Raw genomic sequence first — 17,163 nt, 5'->3', positions numbered from 1 at the left:
TGGATGATAATGTTGTATCTTTCTTAAACACTATATTTCTGGTACAATTTAAGCACTGATTTGTTTATCATTTGCATTTTATTCTCCTATGACATTTAATCTAGTGTCCTCAAGGTACTGCACCAAAGAACTCCATTCTTGGGGTTGCTGGTGCCTACATTCAAAACCGTTTGGAACTATCTTGCTGAATGAACATTTTCTTGGTTTAAGTATTAATTAGTCCTATCACTTAGACACATATCTTATCAGTCCTATATCTTAGACCTATCTAAGACTAGGCAGCTTAAAGCAAGCATAAGATAATGAATCTCAGTCCTGTAAACTAAGCAAGTGATGTTAATTGTGATGTAATTAGTAGTGTTGATTGCCTTAAGTATATTCTGTTGTATCACAGTGATTTTTTTTTTATTTTAGACTGCACTTTTTAAATGGTAACCCATTAAAATATGTGATTTACAGATGGTTCAAAACAAGGAAAAAAAAGATTTCACAAAAAAATCCCACTAATAATAAAGATTAGAAAAATAGAAGAACTCTACTAACTCTACTGCACTACAAGCTGTTTATACAGATTATCCTCTCAACTGTACATTTAACAGCCCTCTATTTTAATGTTTTCCATACAAATGTTTTCCATGACTGGCACAAAGGAACTGTTTAAGTGGGGAATTTGAAAGCTCTTGATAAAAACGGTTCTCAGAAATCTACTCCTTAAGGCTACGAGAATTTCATAACTCACAAAGAGGGTAGACAACAGAGTCATAATTACATCACTTGTGTGCTGAAGTCAGAATTTACAGCATAATCAAAATTTTTTGAAACACTAAATACAGTTAGAGAGAAAATGTTAGCGAAAAGCTACAGCAAAATTCAAATGAAACTCTTTACGATTCAAGTTCTCCTTTGACTGTGCATATACACAAGAATGGAATCTGGCCCATGACTTATAAAAGTCGGTGTCTGGCATATAGTGTTTAAACTGAAAACTCTGATAGAAATGTATTTCAGTTCTCAGTGTTAACCATTTTCAAACATTTGAAATTGGTGAATATTAGAAATATCTAGCAACCAGGATCAGAGAAACGTCAAGACATTTTCCGTTTGAGAGGTACAAGTAATCTGTGCACATATGTGACTGCCACAGCCTATGCCTACTTGCATTCGACTAAATCATTTCTATTATTCTCTTGTGTTAGAGCAAAAAAAAAAATCCAGGATAAAATCTAGGAGAGGTATACATCTACTCAAATCACACCTTCATCTTTCCTCACTAAAGAAAGCACACATTCATCTGATAACTAGCACTAACAACATGCACTGTGTAGCCAAAATACTTGCAGAGTGAAAACAAGTTTCAGACTTAGGTCTGACGGAACACAGGGACATCTAAACAGAAAACATTTCTATTGTTTTCTGGCTCATTTGGTGAACCACTTGAAAGCTTTATTTCTCACTGCTGATGAATCCTCACTCCAGGTTAAAGTTCCCACAATAGTTTGCTGACATGTGTAATATATTATCTAATAGCTCACACTAAAGCCATCTATAAAAAGCAGTGCTCTTTTCTAAAGATGATTTCTACAACTGAACTTAGCTACACGCCTCTCAAGGGTTGGGAGGTTAACATTGACACATTAACATCTAATTTGTTATATTCTGCTAACCCCGACACAAACTGAATAAAAGTAAAAATTCAGGTTTGTTCTGATGATACTGAAATTAATGCTTTGTAGTCTTTCAATGGAGCAAAATAACAATAAAAAGGCAAACCACATAGTGAAATGCATGGTTAGCTTCTGCTTATACAAAGTACCAGAAAACTATTACCACCTAGTGTCTAATGCTAGTATTACCAACATGATAAGATTGATGGGAAGACTCTAACAGCAAAGCAGCTCTAAAAGGAGAAAATCACTTATGAATATGCCAACGGGCTACTTAGCTACTTTCCCAAAATTAATTAGCAGTTCAAAAGAATATTATAAATTATACATTGGAACTGGCCAAAACCTAGGAAATTAAAGGAATGCTAGTTCCTTTTCAAATGTAAGTGTGCAGGTCAGCATTTGGTAGAATTCTGTATTGAAAAACAGTTCTTATCACAAACATATCATCTTCCTAAGCAATGATCAGATGCACATGGACCCTGTCAAACTGACAGGCAAGATGTCAGTTTGGTTACCTGCAATCATACAGCAAAGCAAAAACCACCAGTTCACAATTTCAGAGCTCATTCCTGTTCAGTTTGTGATCACCTACCTTCTTGCTGCGTTTGAGTAATAAATGAAGACTTAACAAGAAGCACTGGCTTTCATGAACGTTACATTCCGTTTATCACCAAACCAGTAGGTTGCTAATGTCATTAATGGATTTCAGAACTGTCAGGACTGAAGAAAGCATGCAATTCAAATATATACAAGCTAGAGGCATTTAATCCTAAGCAGTAGAGAATCTGAAAGAACTGGAAAAAAAGCAGTAACAAAGAATTCTATGAGGAACTGCACTGAAACAGAGAACTGCTAAAAGATGCTGATTGAGCAAGTAAGACCATAATCACTGTCTTTAAAAGCTGAAGAGAAAAACAAATAGGAAATTAGATAATGGTTTAATGTTTAGATAAGATTAATACACATTTCAATGCCGAAGAAAGGTGGCTATACAAAATGAAAGCTATAGAATTATTTCCTGGGTGTCATAGTAGAAAGATCACATCGAAGACAATACCTCCATGTGCGCTTGTGAATTTTTGCTGAAGATTTAGTTAAAGTAATACTCTTGCAATGACACAGTTGTCAATCCTAAGAAATGACAAGAGATCACTTCCCTAATTTTAAAGTTACATTTTAAATACGTGATTCAGTAAAATTCTATGGGACTGAATATGTCATGAAATCATTTACCTTCTTTTGTCCAAAAATCCACGAGTGTTTCAAATACAAAATATTCTCTCAGAAAAATCAGTAAAGGCCAACACAATTTAAAGACTTTAAAAGCAAAACGTTGACATTTTAAATGGTGACTAGTCACATCTCAATTTATAGCAAATTAAGATTAGTTGTTAGTCTTTATAAAAATCATATGCAACTGTGCTGCATAATGATAAAGTCATTCTAAGGCCTTTGTGTTAAATGCATGAAAGATATATATTATTTTCTCCACTGAGGTTTGCCTTTATGCATTAAAACTAGAAGTATTAATCAGCCGTCATAATTTTAAAGGTGTTTTAAATATTTTCTCTTTATGCAGGGCAAATTTAACTAGAGAATAAATTAGTATGAGAAATATTCAAATATGAAAAAAACCTCTAAAAATAATCTAAGTAACTGATTTTTGGTACATGTGTTTCCAGGCCCTACAAACATACCCATAAAATGAGTTCTGCACAGACCTGGTAGCCATCTCTGAAATTATCAGCTTATATCAGTTTAGGATGTCACTCACATTTTTTCAAAGGTGATGAATACACTTCATGGTACTGATAATACCTACATATAACTGCTGTTTTAGCACCAAATAAAGATAGTAGAAGTCAAGTTCTTCAATCAAGTGTGATGAGACATCACATGCAAATATCGAACACAATGCAGACATGCAGCCTATTCACCAGCTACATTTTTCACAAATGGAAATATTTCATTTCAAATAAAATGCAATTTTTTCACTTCTTATTAGCTATTGCAGCAGTAGTATTTCTTGTATCATTGTAGAACTTAAAATTCCTGTGTCATGGCACAGAACGCCAGCCAGTGCTAGGAACTGTGTATGTGGAAAACAAAGTCATTCCTATTCCCTGTAGAAATATGCATTACTTCAGTATGCTGTAATTACACACACAGTTTGCTCAATAGAAAAGTGGGAAAACTGCAGATGCTTCTTTTTATAGATGCTAAGAAGAAGTTCACATAAACAGGAATGCTAACATTGTCACAAAAGGCAATGGTAATCAGGCAGGAGAAACTCATTTTTATCTTTTCAACACCTAGGAGATAATTTAGTCATCTTAATAGTAAAAAACTCTGTTTTACAACAGAGTTTAAAAAGTCTATCTTATGAGAAAATTTCAACAGTTGTTTAACAGATTGATTCTCTAAGTGTTACAGTTCACTGAATCTTGAATTGTTACTGCAGTCAGTTTTCATTACACTGTTTTCTTTTGACATGAAATTTCCAACACATTCCACTTCAGAAGCACACAATAGCCTTCTACTGAACTGAGAGGACAGAGATTATTGATATAACTCTAAAAGGAAAGAAAAAGCTGAGAGGATTACAATATACTGCAACTACTGAGTACCTGTTTACGGGCTATTTTGCAAAAAGATAAGAACATTTTCTATTGTTATCAGTTAAGAAGACAACTTTTCACAAATTTGACTGGCACAGACTTTTTATATATTTCCAAAATAAAGGAATTTCTGGTATTTTCTGCAACGTGGGTTTACAGAACTTCAGAACAGTCTAAAAAAGGTGATTATATCTGGGAAATTGGACCATATTAGGAAGTAATTTTAAATAATCTAAGTGATCGGCCTTCCTCAACAACTGTGATGGAACAATTTCACATGAATTATAGCTGGAATACTGTGACAGACTGGTCTGCCAAAACAGGGATGAGAAGTATGTGGTACGATCTCAGTTGCTTGAAAACTTAGCTTCAAGCATGTGCTTTAGTGTTTTGCTGGACTCAGCCCTTATGCATCCTCAAGACACATGGTAAAAAAATCTCAATAGAATAGCAACTTGTCAGCTGTTCTTAGGTTTCTTTTAGGTGGTAACTAGTATTTTAGAGAATAGAAAAAGTATCTTGTATTACTCAAGATACAAAAAAATTGTCCCATCTGCAATAAAGAAAACTTTTTATGTCAACAGATTCTATTCTGTTCTAGAGTCTGCTATCCAGTCAATGTCGTAACACCCTACGCAAGTCAATGAGAAACAATTATACTCAGGATTTTGCAAAATCCAACACTACTGACTTAAGTGGAAGCAATCATAGCACCTACAGTGAATTCTTTACCATTTAAATCTCAACATAGAAAATAAGCTGCTGACACATGCTAAAATAAAACAAGTTCTCCCTTGTTATCAAGCAAGAGAGTGTGATCTGCCTGGATCTGAATAAAATATCATGGATTAATTTTACAGAAATCTTTTTTAAGAAATCTTTTGATCTTGTTTTGAAATAGAAACAAACTCACTAAAATACATAGCAGTTACCTGTAAGAGATATCCATATAATGAAAATTAAAATTTTAAATTACAATCTTTAAGAAGAAAGGTTGTGTCACACAATACATAACATTTGAGATATTTTCTCTCGTGGATTTGGAGATACTTAAATATAGAAACTGAAGAGCCAGTAAAGGTAATAAAAATCATATTGAAATATTATCTGATAGGAAACCTAACACTAAAACACTATTAATAGCCTACCATGTTAACACTATACCATGTATAATGCATGAAAAAGTTAAACTAGCTAGATGGCATAATATGAAAACTGTTAGAAAGCTATCTCTCAGCCATGTGTAGTAAAATAGACCTTAAAGACATTGTTGCTCCCCTGACCTTTTATGCCATGAAAAAGGAAGGTGCAAAGGCTTCTAGAGTGTCTCCCTAATAGTGCCAGCCAGTAAGAAAAATATGTAATTTCTCCCATTTATGCTCATACAGTGGAATGCATACAAACTTCTCTATAATTTTTATGAGTCCATATCTAAAAGTCTTTATTCAGTTTTATTCCTACTTTTTTCCTACTTCAATAGCTTTTACTGATTCCCTAGATTTCTCTACTTAATGTCTTTATTGTAACAGCAAACATTTGTTTTACTCAAGATTTCTATTAGTAATATTCTATTCTTCTGTAGATAAAATACACAGTGGGTAGAAATGGTGCAGATTTCTGTTCTGGTTTTACCTCTTATCCCTGATACCTAAGACAGAGTTCCACAGAAAAAAAGGTTTCATACCTAGATTTATTCCTGACAACTACTAATAAAAATAATAGTTGCCTAACATTACTGGCAGGTGTTCAGTATGATCTATTCTGAAGCCCTTCTCAGTCTCCTCTCATACCCAAATGTTCCTTAAAGATCAGTATGATATATTCTGATAAACTAATTCTCTGAAGAGGACTTATCTGACAATATGTGCTCGCCCTGCTGGCCACTTTCCCGAAAGGAACAATACCTTGCTCCATGAGCACGGGAAGGTGCATGTACCGCAGGATGCAGTAGAGACGAGTTTCTAAAACATCAAGCTGAGAGTCTATTAATGGTTGCAAAGAAAGTTCAAATGGGATTATGAAATTTCAGAAAACAGCAGTCAGAAGAGGTCCCCTTCCTCTGGGAAAGGCAGTAAGACCAGACTTTTATTTGCTGGCTATTATGGTTTATAATCAGAGGACCACTAATAATGCCTATAGCGCCTATAATCACTGTCAGCTGCTCAGCAGAGGTCAAAAAGGCAAACTGAATGTTAGTGATTATTAAGAAAGGAATAAAGAACAAAACAGAGAAAATCTTTATGCTACTGCATGGATCTTGATCTTCCCTAACTGGGGAGGTATAGTAAATAGCACCTACAAAAAGATGTTTGAAAGTACAGAATGACTCGCTTACAAGAAATTACTAAGTAGGAGCCATCAGCTTGTGCTTCCCCAGGTCCTCCTCCTTGCCTTTATGGAAGACGTGTGTGAGGCTTGCCTTTTTGAGCCACAAGGAACTTCCATTGATCACCAAGACTTTCAAAGATGATAAAGCATAGCCTCACAGTGACATTGACCAGCTCCCTCATCACCTTGGGTGCATGCCGTCTGGTCCCATGGACTTGTATATGTCCATTTTACTTAAGTGGTTCTTTATTGTGCCTTCTTCTACTGCAGGTAATGCTTCATTTCCTCAGGCTGCGCTGCTAGGCTCAGGGACCTTGGAGGCCTGGCAGCAGATCTTATCAATAAAAAAAACAGTGCAACGAAAGCATTGAGGCCTCTCCCATGTCCCTTTTCACTAGGTGCCATGTCTGACTGAGTGGTGAACCCACAGTTTTCTTGGTTTTCCTTTTGCTGATAATGTACTTACAAAAGTTCCTGTCCTTGCCCTTTGCAACCTTTGCTAGTTTCAGCAAAACATTTGTTCCTGACATAATGCTGAACACGTATGCCTATACCAAATGCAAAATCACAACTCCTTGAAACAGTGCTATGTTTTTACTGGAGGTCAGGAAGAAAACAGTTGTACCACAGACCCACAAAAGGAGAATTTTCATCCTTGCCACCAAAACTATGCCTTCTTTTTCTACCTGGCACTTCTCTCTCCCCATTTTCCTATTGTTTCACCATTTTTTTTTAACTTTTTTGTTGATTTTCTTATTTCTGTATGAGTCATACATATGGATTAAAAAGTAGTTACAGTACAGAGGCCATTCTCCCAGACTGTGAAAACATTACAGTAGGTCGTATTTCCGTTACAGACCACTTGAACCATGTCCCTTGAAGAAATCTCTGTAGCTTTATTTGGGAATAAAGAGGGGATTTGATTGGAATTTGACTAGCTGAGCAGGGATTAGAGAACAGTATGCTTTAGTTAATAATTTTCTTTACATTTCTAAGGTAAATTAAGAAATTTCCTGCAATTCCTTATGAACAAAAAAGCAACATCTGTTTTTGTGAGACAAAGAAAGCCACTCTGTGCTGAGATCACATGTGATAGAATGGAAACAGACTTTAAAAACCTCAGAGGCCTTTAAAAACAGTCAGAAATGGTTAAAGTTCAGGAAGATCTCTGAAACCTACTTTTTTGGGGCATATGACAAACATTAAAAGCACATAGGAAAATGTAAAGAGACACTCATTATAATACTAATGTTGAGATTCACAAAATGACTTTCAAAAATAAAACTAAACAGGAGGTCATTTCAGAACTGCTTGAATTTCTACTGAAAACAGACGTAAATAAGTAATTTGGGTTTCCTATTAGCGTACTGTGAATTCCTTTCATTTGTAATTCACAATAATGACAGAGCCCTACCTTAAAGAAAAGTATTTCAGAAATGTGTATATAACATATCTGTAAATATACAGATTTCTACTGCCCTATAGATGCCATGCCCTCCCCTGTTTGTCTATATCTATCTGTATTCCTACATTATTTTTTGGAGGCAAGAACCATCTGTGTCCTGTATTTTACACTACCTGCAGTTATAGGGTTTTGGTCCACAGATGACAGTAATAATAATAATAATAATAATAAATGAAATATTGAATATAATTTGTTTTATTTGTCCTTTTTGAGGAATGTATGGGATGAACTACAGTTGACTAGTGATGATGAGAAGGCAAATTAAATATGGGTAAGTATGAGAAGGGCTACACTGGTAAGCAAATGTATACTTAAAGCTTAACCTCTTTTAAGAGAGGATCCAGAACAGTATTAAAAATCCAGTGGTAGCCTCTCAAAGCCTTTTTGTGTGCTTGTCAGATTGTCTAAAATCCTCAAAGAAAGGCCTGGGAAACTAACACATGCTGGTAGGGAACCTGGTCTGCATCTATCACATTTTTATTAGCAGTAACAAAAGCAATGATGCACAAGTTGGAATTTCAGAGTCTGCACCACTTCAGGTTTAGAAATAAAATCTTAGATTAACTGTCAAAGACAGCAAACATGGCACTACAATACTGTGATAAAGCTGATTATAATAAAGTAAATAAATTCAGGTTTTGAGGCTGATCAAAGAGAGCATATTCAGCATTTCCTAAGGTGATACATTTATTTTTATCTTTCCTTAAACAAGGAGTAGTTTTCACTATTACTTTCCAGCATGCATAAGTGTTTATGTCAGGATTTTACATATTAAAAAGAAGTTTATGCAATTATACCCCCTCAAGAGGGCAGTTCCATGTACAAGGAAAAATTTCTTCTCCTCTTAGAAAAAAAACTCTAGTTCATTTCCAAGATTCTGACAATTTAGATAAATACAGTCCAGATAAATTATTGGTTAAAAATAAGAAACAAAGGATAAGAGTAAGTGAATTTCTGTAGGAATCTGGGATAGGACTTCTGCTATTTAATACATTCATAAATGAGCTGGAAAAGAGGGTGAACAGTGAGGTAACAAAGTTTAGTCATGATAGAAAGTTACTGTGGTAGTAATGTGAAGAGCTGATTGAGAGAAATTTCAGAAAGCCCTTACAGAACTGAGTGGCTGGAAAATAAAACAGTAAATGAAATCTGATGTGTCAATAGATGTAAATAATACACATGGGGAAAACAAATCCTTCTGTCACATACACAAAAAATGACAGGTTCTGAACTGATCATTTCCACTCAGAAGCAGATCTTGGCATTATGTTAAACAGTTCCATGAAAACATGGAATCGGTGCTTGGGAGCAGTCAATAAAGCAAATCAAATATAAGAAAATACTAAGAAAGGAACAGAGAACCTACTTATGCCACTGTACAAATTCATGGTTTGCCTGAACCTTGAATATCCCGTGGAGTGCTTGTATTCTCATCTGGAAAAGAATATTTATTTAGAAGTGGAAGAAATTCAGAGAAAGCAGGAAGGATGATCAAAGGTATGGAATGGCTTCCATAGAAGAAACAACTGGGTAGCCTGTCCCCTTCAGCCTAGAGAAGGGGCATATGATGGAAGTCTACGCATCAGGCAGGACAGGGAGAACAAAGTGCCATAGATATGAAGATAGGGGGAGTCAAGTTCAGGAGGTTAAAAAATAAAGCAAAGTGTTTCTTCATGCAGCAGGCAGTAGACCTGTGGAACTCCTCGTCAAAAGACAATAGGGATACAAGAAGTTGACACACAAGACAAGACTGGACATGCAGTTGGAAGAGAGATCCACTGAGGATTAAAGAATTGGCAAACAAATGCATTAATGAACAGGCTCAGGAAATTCCTTCAGCTTCAAATGGTCAGAAGCTGGGAGAGTGTTAGGGGAGTATCACATGTTCTTGACCTGTTCTTATCATACTTGTCTGTCTGTGGAGAACTGTAAGATTCTTCTTACAGGTTGGGCAGATGCTATTCTCAGAAACAAAGGCTTTGAGAAGGACTGGAGGGGTAGGCTCAGCTGATGACTGATTGGAATTCCACACCCCAAAAGGTTTAATAGTACATATGGATAATTCAGTTCTGATGCTTATAGTGTAAGAAGGAGGTAGATATATTGGAGACAGTCCAGAAAGGAATCACAGGTTTAAATAAAGTATTGAAAAACATGCCTTACAGTGAAAAGCACCAGGATCTTAACTTGTCTAATTTATCAAAAAGAAAAGGAGTGATTGATCATAATCTCAACTGTGAGAATGTAGGTTTCTTTCATCTGACAGATAAGGGCCCTACAAAATCCAGTGGTGTAATGCTACGGTTACCCAGTTTTCATCTTGGGAGAGAAATGGGTGTATTTACGCCATTTATTCCAGGGTAGTTCTGGCACTTTACTTATGTGTAGTTCAGAGGATCAAAACCAGAAGCTTCAATTTCCTGAACAGTCAGTGCAGGTTGGTGCCTCCAGAATGGCAATTGTAGGTGCACAAATTAGATGCCTAAAGTAAACAGTGTGAATACAAATCCCCACTTTGTCCCAACCAGAAGTAACTACAAACACAATCAAAAAGCAAGGATGATTGACCATCTGAACAAACTGTCAATTCCTGTTTTTGTCAATGATTATTTATTCTTGTTAATGATCATTTAAAAGCCAATAGAATATGATTTTTCTATCAAAAAAAAAAAAAGAAAAATGAACTCTAATTTAACTGTAGCTATTGGACTTGAAGCAGTACACATTTCAGGGAAGTTTCATGGTCTTTATCATCCAGAATGTCAGACTAGATGATCCAGTGAGCCCTCTTGACCTTAAAATCTATGCTTCTATAGCTTACTAAGGGGAAAACAAATGAAGTTCATAAATAAGCACCTAGCATTTTATTATCACACATTTTTGCAAGCTACTGTTCACAAACAAGAATCTGTGGGGGTTTTTTTAAATGGTTGTTAGAAAGCAAACACCCTCTTTTTACTGCACTTAAATGGCAGCAGATGAAAAGTCATTCATGATCCTTTTTTTTAAGAAGTAATTAAGACAACATCTTATCGAGGTGTTAGGAGTCTAGTTTCTAAAAGATGTTGGCAAAAGCTGCATTATCAAACTCTATGAAACTAAAACAGCAAACTATAGGTTTAGTTTTCTTACAGTGGGTCTGTGTAATCCCTGCTTTCTCTAATGGCAATTAAGCTCGCTCAAAGGGAACAGTAAGATTTTTATCTTTTCAACTACTGATAATACCTGGTGGCAAACCTTCAGGGAGAAATAGGAATCTTTTTTTTCTCTTTTCAGTTTTAAGAGTTTATACAAATTCTCCATGAGATATAAAAGGTTATTTATCTGAAACCACAGTTCTCTGAGTTCTCCCTCTGCAGAATTTATCAGCCTGATGTCAGTCTCTAGAAATTTTCCAGAGGGCGGTGGGTATCAGAGTTGCTTTCCTTCCCAGCCCAGAGGATTCCAACGCAAAAAAGAGTCCCAGCTACTCCTCAGCTCCTTTGAATTCCTCACCTGAGGTACCAAAGAAGCAAAGAAGGGGAATGTGAACATACAAAAGTAAAAAGTTACTGGTAAATAATCATCTTGAGTAGCTTCTGCTTATTTTTAGTTCTGGCATTAAAAGGCAAGCATGCCTGTAAAATTCCAAGGAAAAAGTTTGAATTAAAAAAACCCCACAACATAAATTCTACTTCAAATTTGGTTATGTTCTCTCTGATAAATCAAATAAAAAATTTGGTGATGCTCAGCAGGACATAAGTGTTGAGGAAATGTAGAGAAGACCTATGTAGCCTATGTAAAATAGAAACAGACATTATCTGATAACTGAACAGGAGGAAGACAACGCTAACTGACAAACCACATCTTCCACATGGGCAAACATGACCAGTTTTTCCCAAGACAGAAGCAATAGCCATAAAAATGTCCCTTCACAGGAACATACTGCAGTTAACATTCCAAAAGCAGACCAAGGATCAACAAGGCCATGAGAAGCAAAATTGCAACTCCATGCAGAGAATAAAGAAAGGAATCAGCTCAAGATTTAGCTATCTATAGATAAGAACCTGCATGTAGGACTTGTGAGTTAGGTGAACAAGCTCCTGGCATAGTCAACGGAGATGTAGTCAATAAAATCAAAAATCTTTTTGTTCTGTGTTACTTGAATTTCCCAGAGATTTCCTCATTTGGACATGACTTCCATTTTCTGAAGGATGCTCTTTTACTTCCAATAGCTTGCTTTAATTGGCTGCTTAACCATGTTAGTGTTTTTCCTGTTCTTTTAGAATCTCAGCACTTCATTAAAATAGGGATAATAATTATGTGGGTGTGTCACAAGGTCATTTATGAAGATGCATTTAGGAGGCTACATACTTCATTCTGAATTAATGAAGCCTATAAAAAGATCATGATAGAATTACCGATTCTGTATTCTGACCTGGGTCTGAAAGGTACAGAGGAAATAAAATGTGGAATATATACTCTGAATGAAGACAAAATAAAATATTAGTAATTGTCCATAACAGTAAGCTTTGTGGATCTGGGACGCTGATTGATGCAGCGGTCCTATAGGAAAAAAGCATATAATATAACTGAAAATTAGTATTAGCATAGAAGCAAAAGTGAAGAGTTAAGGTTTCATACACAAGCATAACTGTGGCAGTTCCTCACTTCTGAGTCTTTGCCCAATATTTAACATTCTTTCAACTTAGGTTTACATGGTTCACTAGATTTTTTTAAAGTAACCCTCGCCTCCACAYTCTCCTGGAAATCCAGCCAGATTTTTTAATACACAGTCTGGTTATTTAGTCGTTTCAAGACTCAAACTCAGAGTATAAGCCTTTGGTTCTTGAGGTAGAAAAGTAACTGACAACAGTACTGAGCTCACCTGAAGGTAGGATATCTTTGAATTTAAAATAATCCCTAAGACAAAGATTTTGGGGAAAAATTTTAAACCAATTTATTTTTTTTTCAATGTAAAACAGAGACTCCATCTCCTTCAGTTTTACTGATAACTTCTGTGAGCTCAAAATGTTCTAAAATACTCATTAAGCTTATGAAAAATGTAGATGCTAATGATGCAGCTATCACAGGAAAAGCTGGTAAGTCTCTACATATTTTGTTCTCTAGTTCAAAAAGGCATTTTATCAATAAGTATTTATGAATATTTGATATATCTTCATCGCTAGTTCTAAATATCATATTGTAAATGAATAAAATATATTGCACAGTTACCATATCTCTTTTTTATCAAAAGTTGACAACAGCATGGGGAACTAAACAAACTAGCTGATAGACGGCACCTTGTTACCCTGGTGTCCCTGTGCTCACCCTTAGCACATAGTAAACATGACATAAGTCATGGTTACTTGCCGCTGAAGGGTGAGTTACCTGCCTTTACTGAAGACCAGTAGCCTACATATGGCCATTAGCCTGGAGCAGATGCATAATGGTAGCTTATTATTTCATGTAAAGAGCATTTTCCTAAAGACTGTACTGTCTTTGTGTCTCTCTATCTGTCTGTCTGTCTGGTCCACTCTCCCCCTAACTCCTTCTTGTCCAATTTCAACCAAACATGATGAAAGTGATGTGAAAATAGCATCTGGGTAGAGGATAGAAGCCTTATTAGCATTGCTTTTAGAAAAAAAAAATTAATTAAAAAAAAAGCAGGGAGAGCTCAGCCCTTACCCATTTTGTGGGAAATAATCACTCAGAGCACACAGAGCTCTGAGCTAGCCTCAGGAGATGCTGCCTATTGTCCAGTCATATATAGGGGCTTGAGGAGGGAGATGAAAGCACTTTGGGGAACAGTTATGAGATATATTTTCATACCACTTAGAATTGCTTTCCTAGCATGGTATGGCATTGGTATATAATCCTTATCTTTAGGCAGCATGACAAGCTCTGCCTGTAACATACAAAAAAAATCTTTTTCTCTCATCTTGTTTACTCCAAAGATAAAAAGGAAAAAAAAACTTGTACTGAAAAACAAGCAGCTCCAAGAACAATTTTTGTGCACCGAGCCATTCTGGATATGCACCTGCATTAATTATATTTGGACAAATACATTAAAACCAGCCTAAAACAAACACACTTTCCTGAAGTTTGTAACACTGTTCCACTAGAGGAGTTTGGAAAAAAACACATATTTTGCAATTTCTTACAAGCAGGTCTTGTTAAAAAAAAGGCTCACACCACTCTCCTAAAGTAGGGCAGAGAAATGAGAGCAGTCCCAACTGAATAGTTTGAATGAAGCTTTAATTGAAGTTCAAGATCTTGCACACTGAAAAGAACTCATCCTCTCCAAAAGCTGGCAAGGTGTTCCCAGATTCACTGCAGTCTCTCAGCTTTGCAGATTCTACAAAACTGAATAGCCATGTAAGACTGTTTAAAAATCTTCAAACTAACTCCAGATTCATGTGTAACAACCATGAAGCAAAAGGTCTTTATCTAAAGTAACAAAGTTGCTGGACTTGGGGAAAATTTTAGAGGTTTTCAACACACAATACACACATACATGCACATACATACTTCTCTTCAAAAGAAGGCTTCGTTTGTTTTTAACAATAACAGAAATGTTAATTATTTTGGAATCTTTTGTCTCTAATGCAGAAATGTTGCCAGTTATAAGGCAGAAGGATACAAAACATTGCAAATGCCTCACACTTGTTCAGGAAAACCATTTTTACTATTTTACCCTTTAAGTGAAAATAAGTCACTCTGTAGTATTTGAAAGTGCTCTGAATGGAAAACAGATACAAAATAATTTTTTTTAGCTCCTATTTAATACATGAGAGCAAAAGAAAGAGCAATTAATTTGCCCAGAGCAAGTACAGAATTAGACAGAGTCTGCCAGACTTCAGCAATCCAGATAGTAACACAGAGGGAAAATGTACATATCCAGATTGAAACCTGCACACTGAAGTTTAGAAAAAAAGAGCCTTTTTTTTTAAAGAGCTGTTTTCCTTATTTCTATGGAGAATTTTACCATTTATTTACAAACCAAACAGACTATACTGTACATGTTCTGCCTTTTATACTATACAGTGCAGAATCACAATTTTCATTTGCTGGAATTTTTTCTTGTCTTGCAGTGACTATGTTAAACAATACACTTGAAAAGTTTGCAAGGGTCATCCCCACTGGTACAGACAATTAAGATACACTCTAATAATCAGAAAATATTTTTTTCAATTCTTCCTGTTAATTATTTTTTTCAGGGAAATAAAATTCCCACTCAGTGTTATTTTCTTCTAAAAGCAGCAGCCTATGATTTTACAGTCCCCCAGTGCAGCTGGTGTTTAAAACACTAGAATTCCAGCAACCTAAGTACTTTATCTGTGAGCCTGTATAGATAAGTACTTTGCAGTCACTATACCAGCACTTTTCAAAGGAAGTATCCAATTTCATTATGTGACCTCATTTTTTCTGTTAACTACTTTAAATGCCTGTATCAAAAACCAAGGCATATTTTTCCTATAAACTGAAATCGCTGATCATTTATTTTCTAGATTGTCATGACAGATCACAAAGAACATACTGTACGTTACATATACTGACATTACTGCAATCTCAAACCAAAAATGTTAAATTTAAAATCTTACTTATCATCTGAAATACTTGCACAACTGTAATCTAATAATCAAAAAATAAAGACATGTATAAATAAGGAAATAATACAAACCAATTTTTCTCTGTGTTTTCAGGTAAGTGATCAATTTGCAAAAACCTTTATTTTCAGATGTTAAAAAATCTTGAGAAGCCCATTAGTCAAACAACTTAATGGCTCATATTTTCAGTTAATGTCCCAAGAGTCATTATCAAGAAACAAACAACCTGTAATGGTTTTATCTTGCAGTTAAATCAACTGAGTTTGAGTTTGTTTATTTTATCAGAAAGTAATTTACTTACGAACTTCCCTTCTGAGATTAGAAACATTTTGTGCCTTATGAGACAAAGTAGAAGACAGGGAGTGATTCAGGTGCTTAGATATAGCTGACTGGAGCACTTTTAGTTGCCCTAGAGTTGTCTGAGACATCTGTACGGGGCTGGCAGATATGGCACAGGACCTAGGAGAGACACACACTCTTCCAGAGTGGCAGCTGGAGCCCAGACAAGATATTCTGAGGTGCCTGTAATGGTACTAAGCACTTGTGTTCAGGTACCTGAATTAGTCGGACAATGCATATCACTTTGGCAAGCCCCAAATTTGCTGCTATTTCACATACTCCACACTTCTGTTTTTACAAAATATTTTGGCTGTCTCCCAAATGGTATATTGGCATTCTCTGTTCCCATGAATTCTTTTTGTCAGATTTTGGCAAAGAAGCTGAAAGTGTACAGAAACTTTCGTGGAACTGTTTGTGAGGGGGCACATCCAATTCCTTTTTTTTTTTTTTTTTTTTTTTAAATAAAACTGTTTACTTTACCCTTCCTTCCCCTCCCCCTGTGGGAACATGCCACACAGAATCCAGCCCCCCATTCAGTTTGCCTACAGACAGTCCAGTGACTTGATTTTCCTATATCCTACCCAGAACTTTAAGGCTCAAAAGATAATTATTTCTTAAGGTTGGAGGGTCACTTCTCTTGTGTCTCCCAGACTACAGGTGGATTCTGCACGGTGCTTGTTCCTGTTACGCTGTGCTTCCAGCTAAGTCATAGCGCTCTCCCCATCGCCACTTCCCTCCCCAGTCTCACAGGGTGTGCGAGCTCGCTGCATCTCCTGCCTGCAAAATACGAACACCCGCAGAGGGTTACGGTCTCCCCTGAATCACGCCGGTGTACTCACAGGGTCTGGGTGTCCTGTGGAAGGCTGGGAATGAAGTGGATGTCCCTGCAAGTGATTTTGTAGTCCTCCCAGTCAGAGCACTCGCACAAAGCTGAAGGACACCTCTCCGTGCCTTGGCTGCGCAGCGCCAGCACCAGCAGCACCTGGAAGGCCGCCGGGAGGCACAGCATCTTCCGCCGCCCTCGCTCCAGCTCCGCCCGGCTGCTCCGAGCGCGAGGCCGCTGCCCCGCGGCGCCAGGCGGCTCCGAGGAAGGCGGCTCCTCTGCCGGACGCCGTCCGCCTCCCTCCGCCCCGAGCGGGGCGCGGAAAGGTGGCCCC

General features: G+C 36.5%; 1 protein-coding gene across 3 annotated transcripts in view; it reads right to left on the bottom strand.

Annotated features, from left to right (window-relative positions):
- The window catches only part of TSHR (thyroid stimulating hormone receptor), a 67,064-nt gene extending 50,026 nt beyond the window's left edge, over positions 1 to 17,038 (bottom strand). For all 3 annotated transcript variants that reach the window (XM_026088887.1, XM_026088888.1, XM_026088889.1), the window contains exon 1: positions 16,846 to 17,038. In XM_026088887.1, the coding sequence (XP_025944672.1) occupies positions 16,846 to 17,015 (170 nt within the window). In that variant the 5' untranslated portion in view covers positions 17,016 to 17,038. The remainder of the gene's footprint in view (positions 1 to 16,845) is intronic.
- Between the last annotated feature and the right edge of the window lie 125 nt (positions 17,039 to 17,163).

This window comes from Apteryx rowi, unplaced genomic scaffold, assembly GCF_003343035.1.
Source record: "Apteryx rowi isolate R43461 unplaced genomic scaffold, aptRow1 scaffold_793, whole genome shotgun sequence".
NCBI lineage: Eukaryota > Metazoa > Chordata > Aves > Apterygiformes > Apterygidae > Apteryx > Apteryx rowi.
The sequence above is the reverse complement of the archived record's forward strand: the minus strand, read 5'-3'. Positions and strand labels throughout refer to the sequence as shown.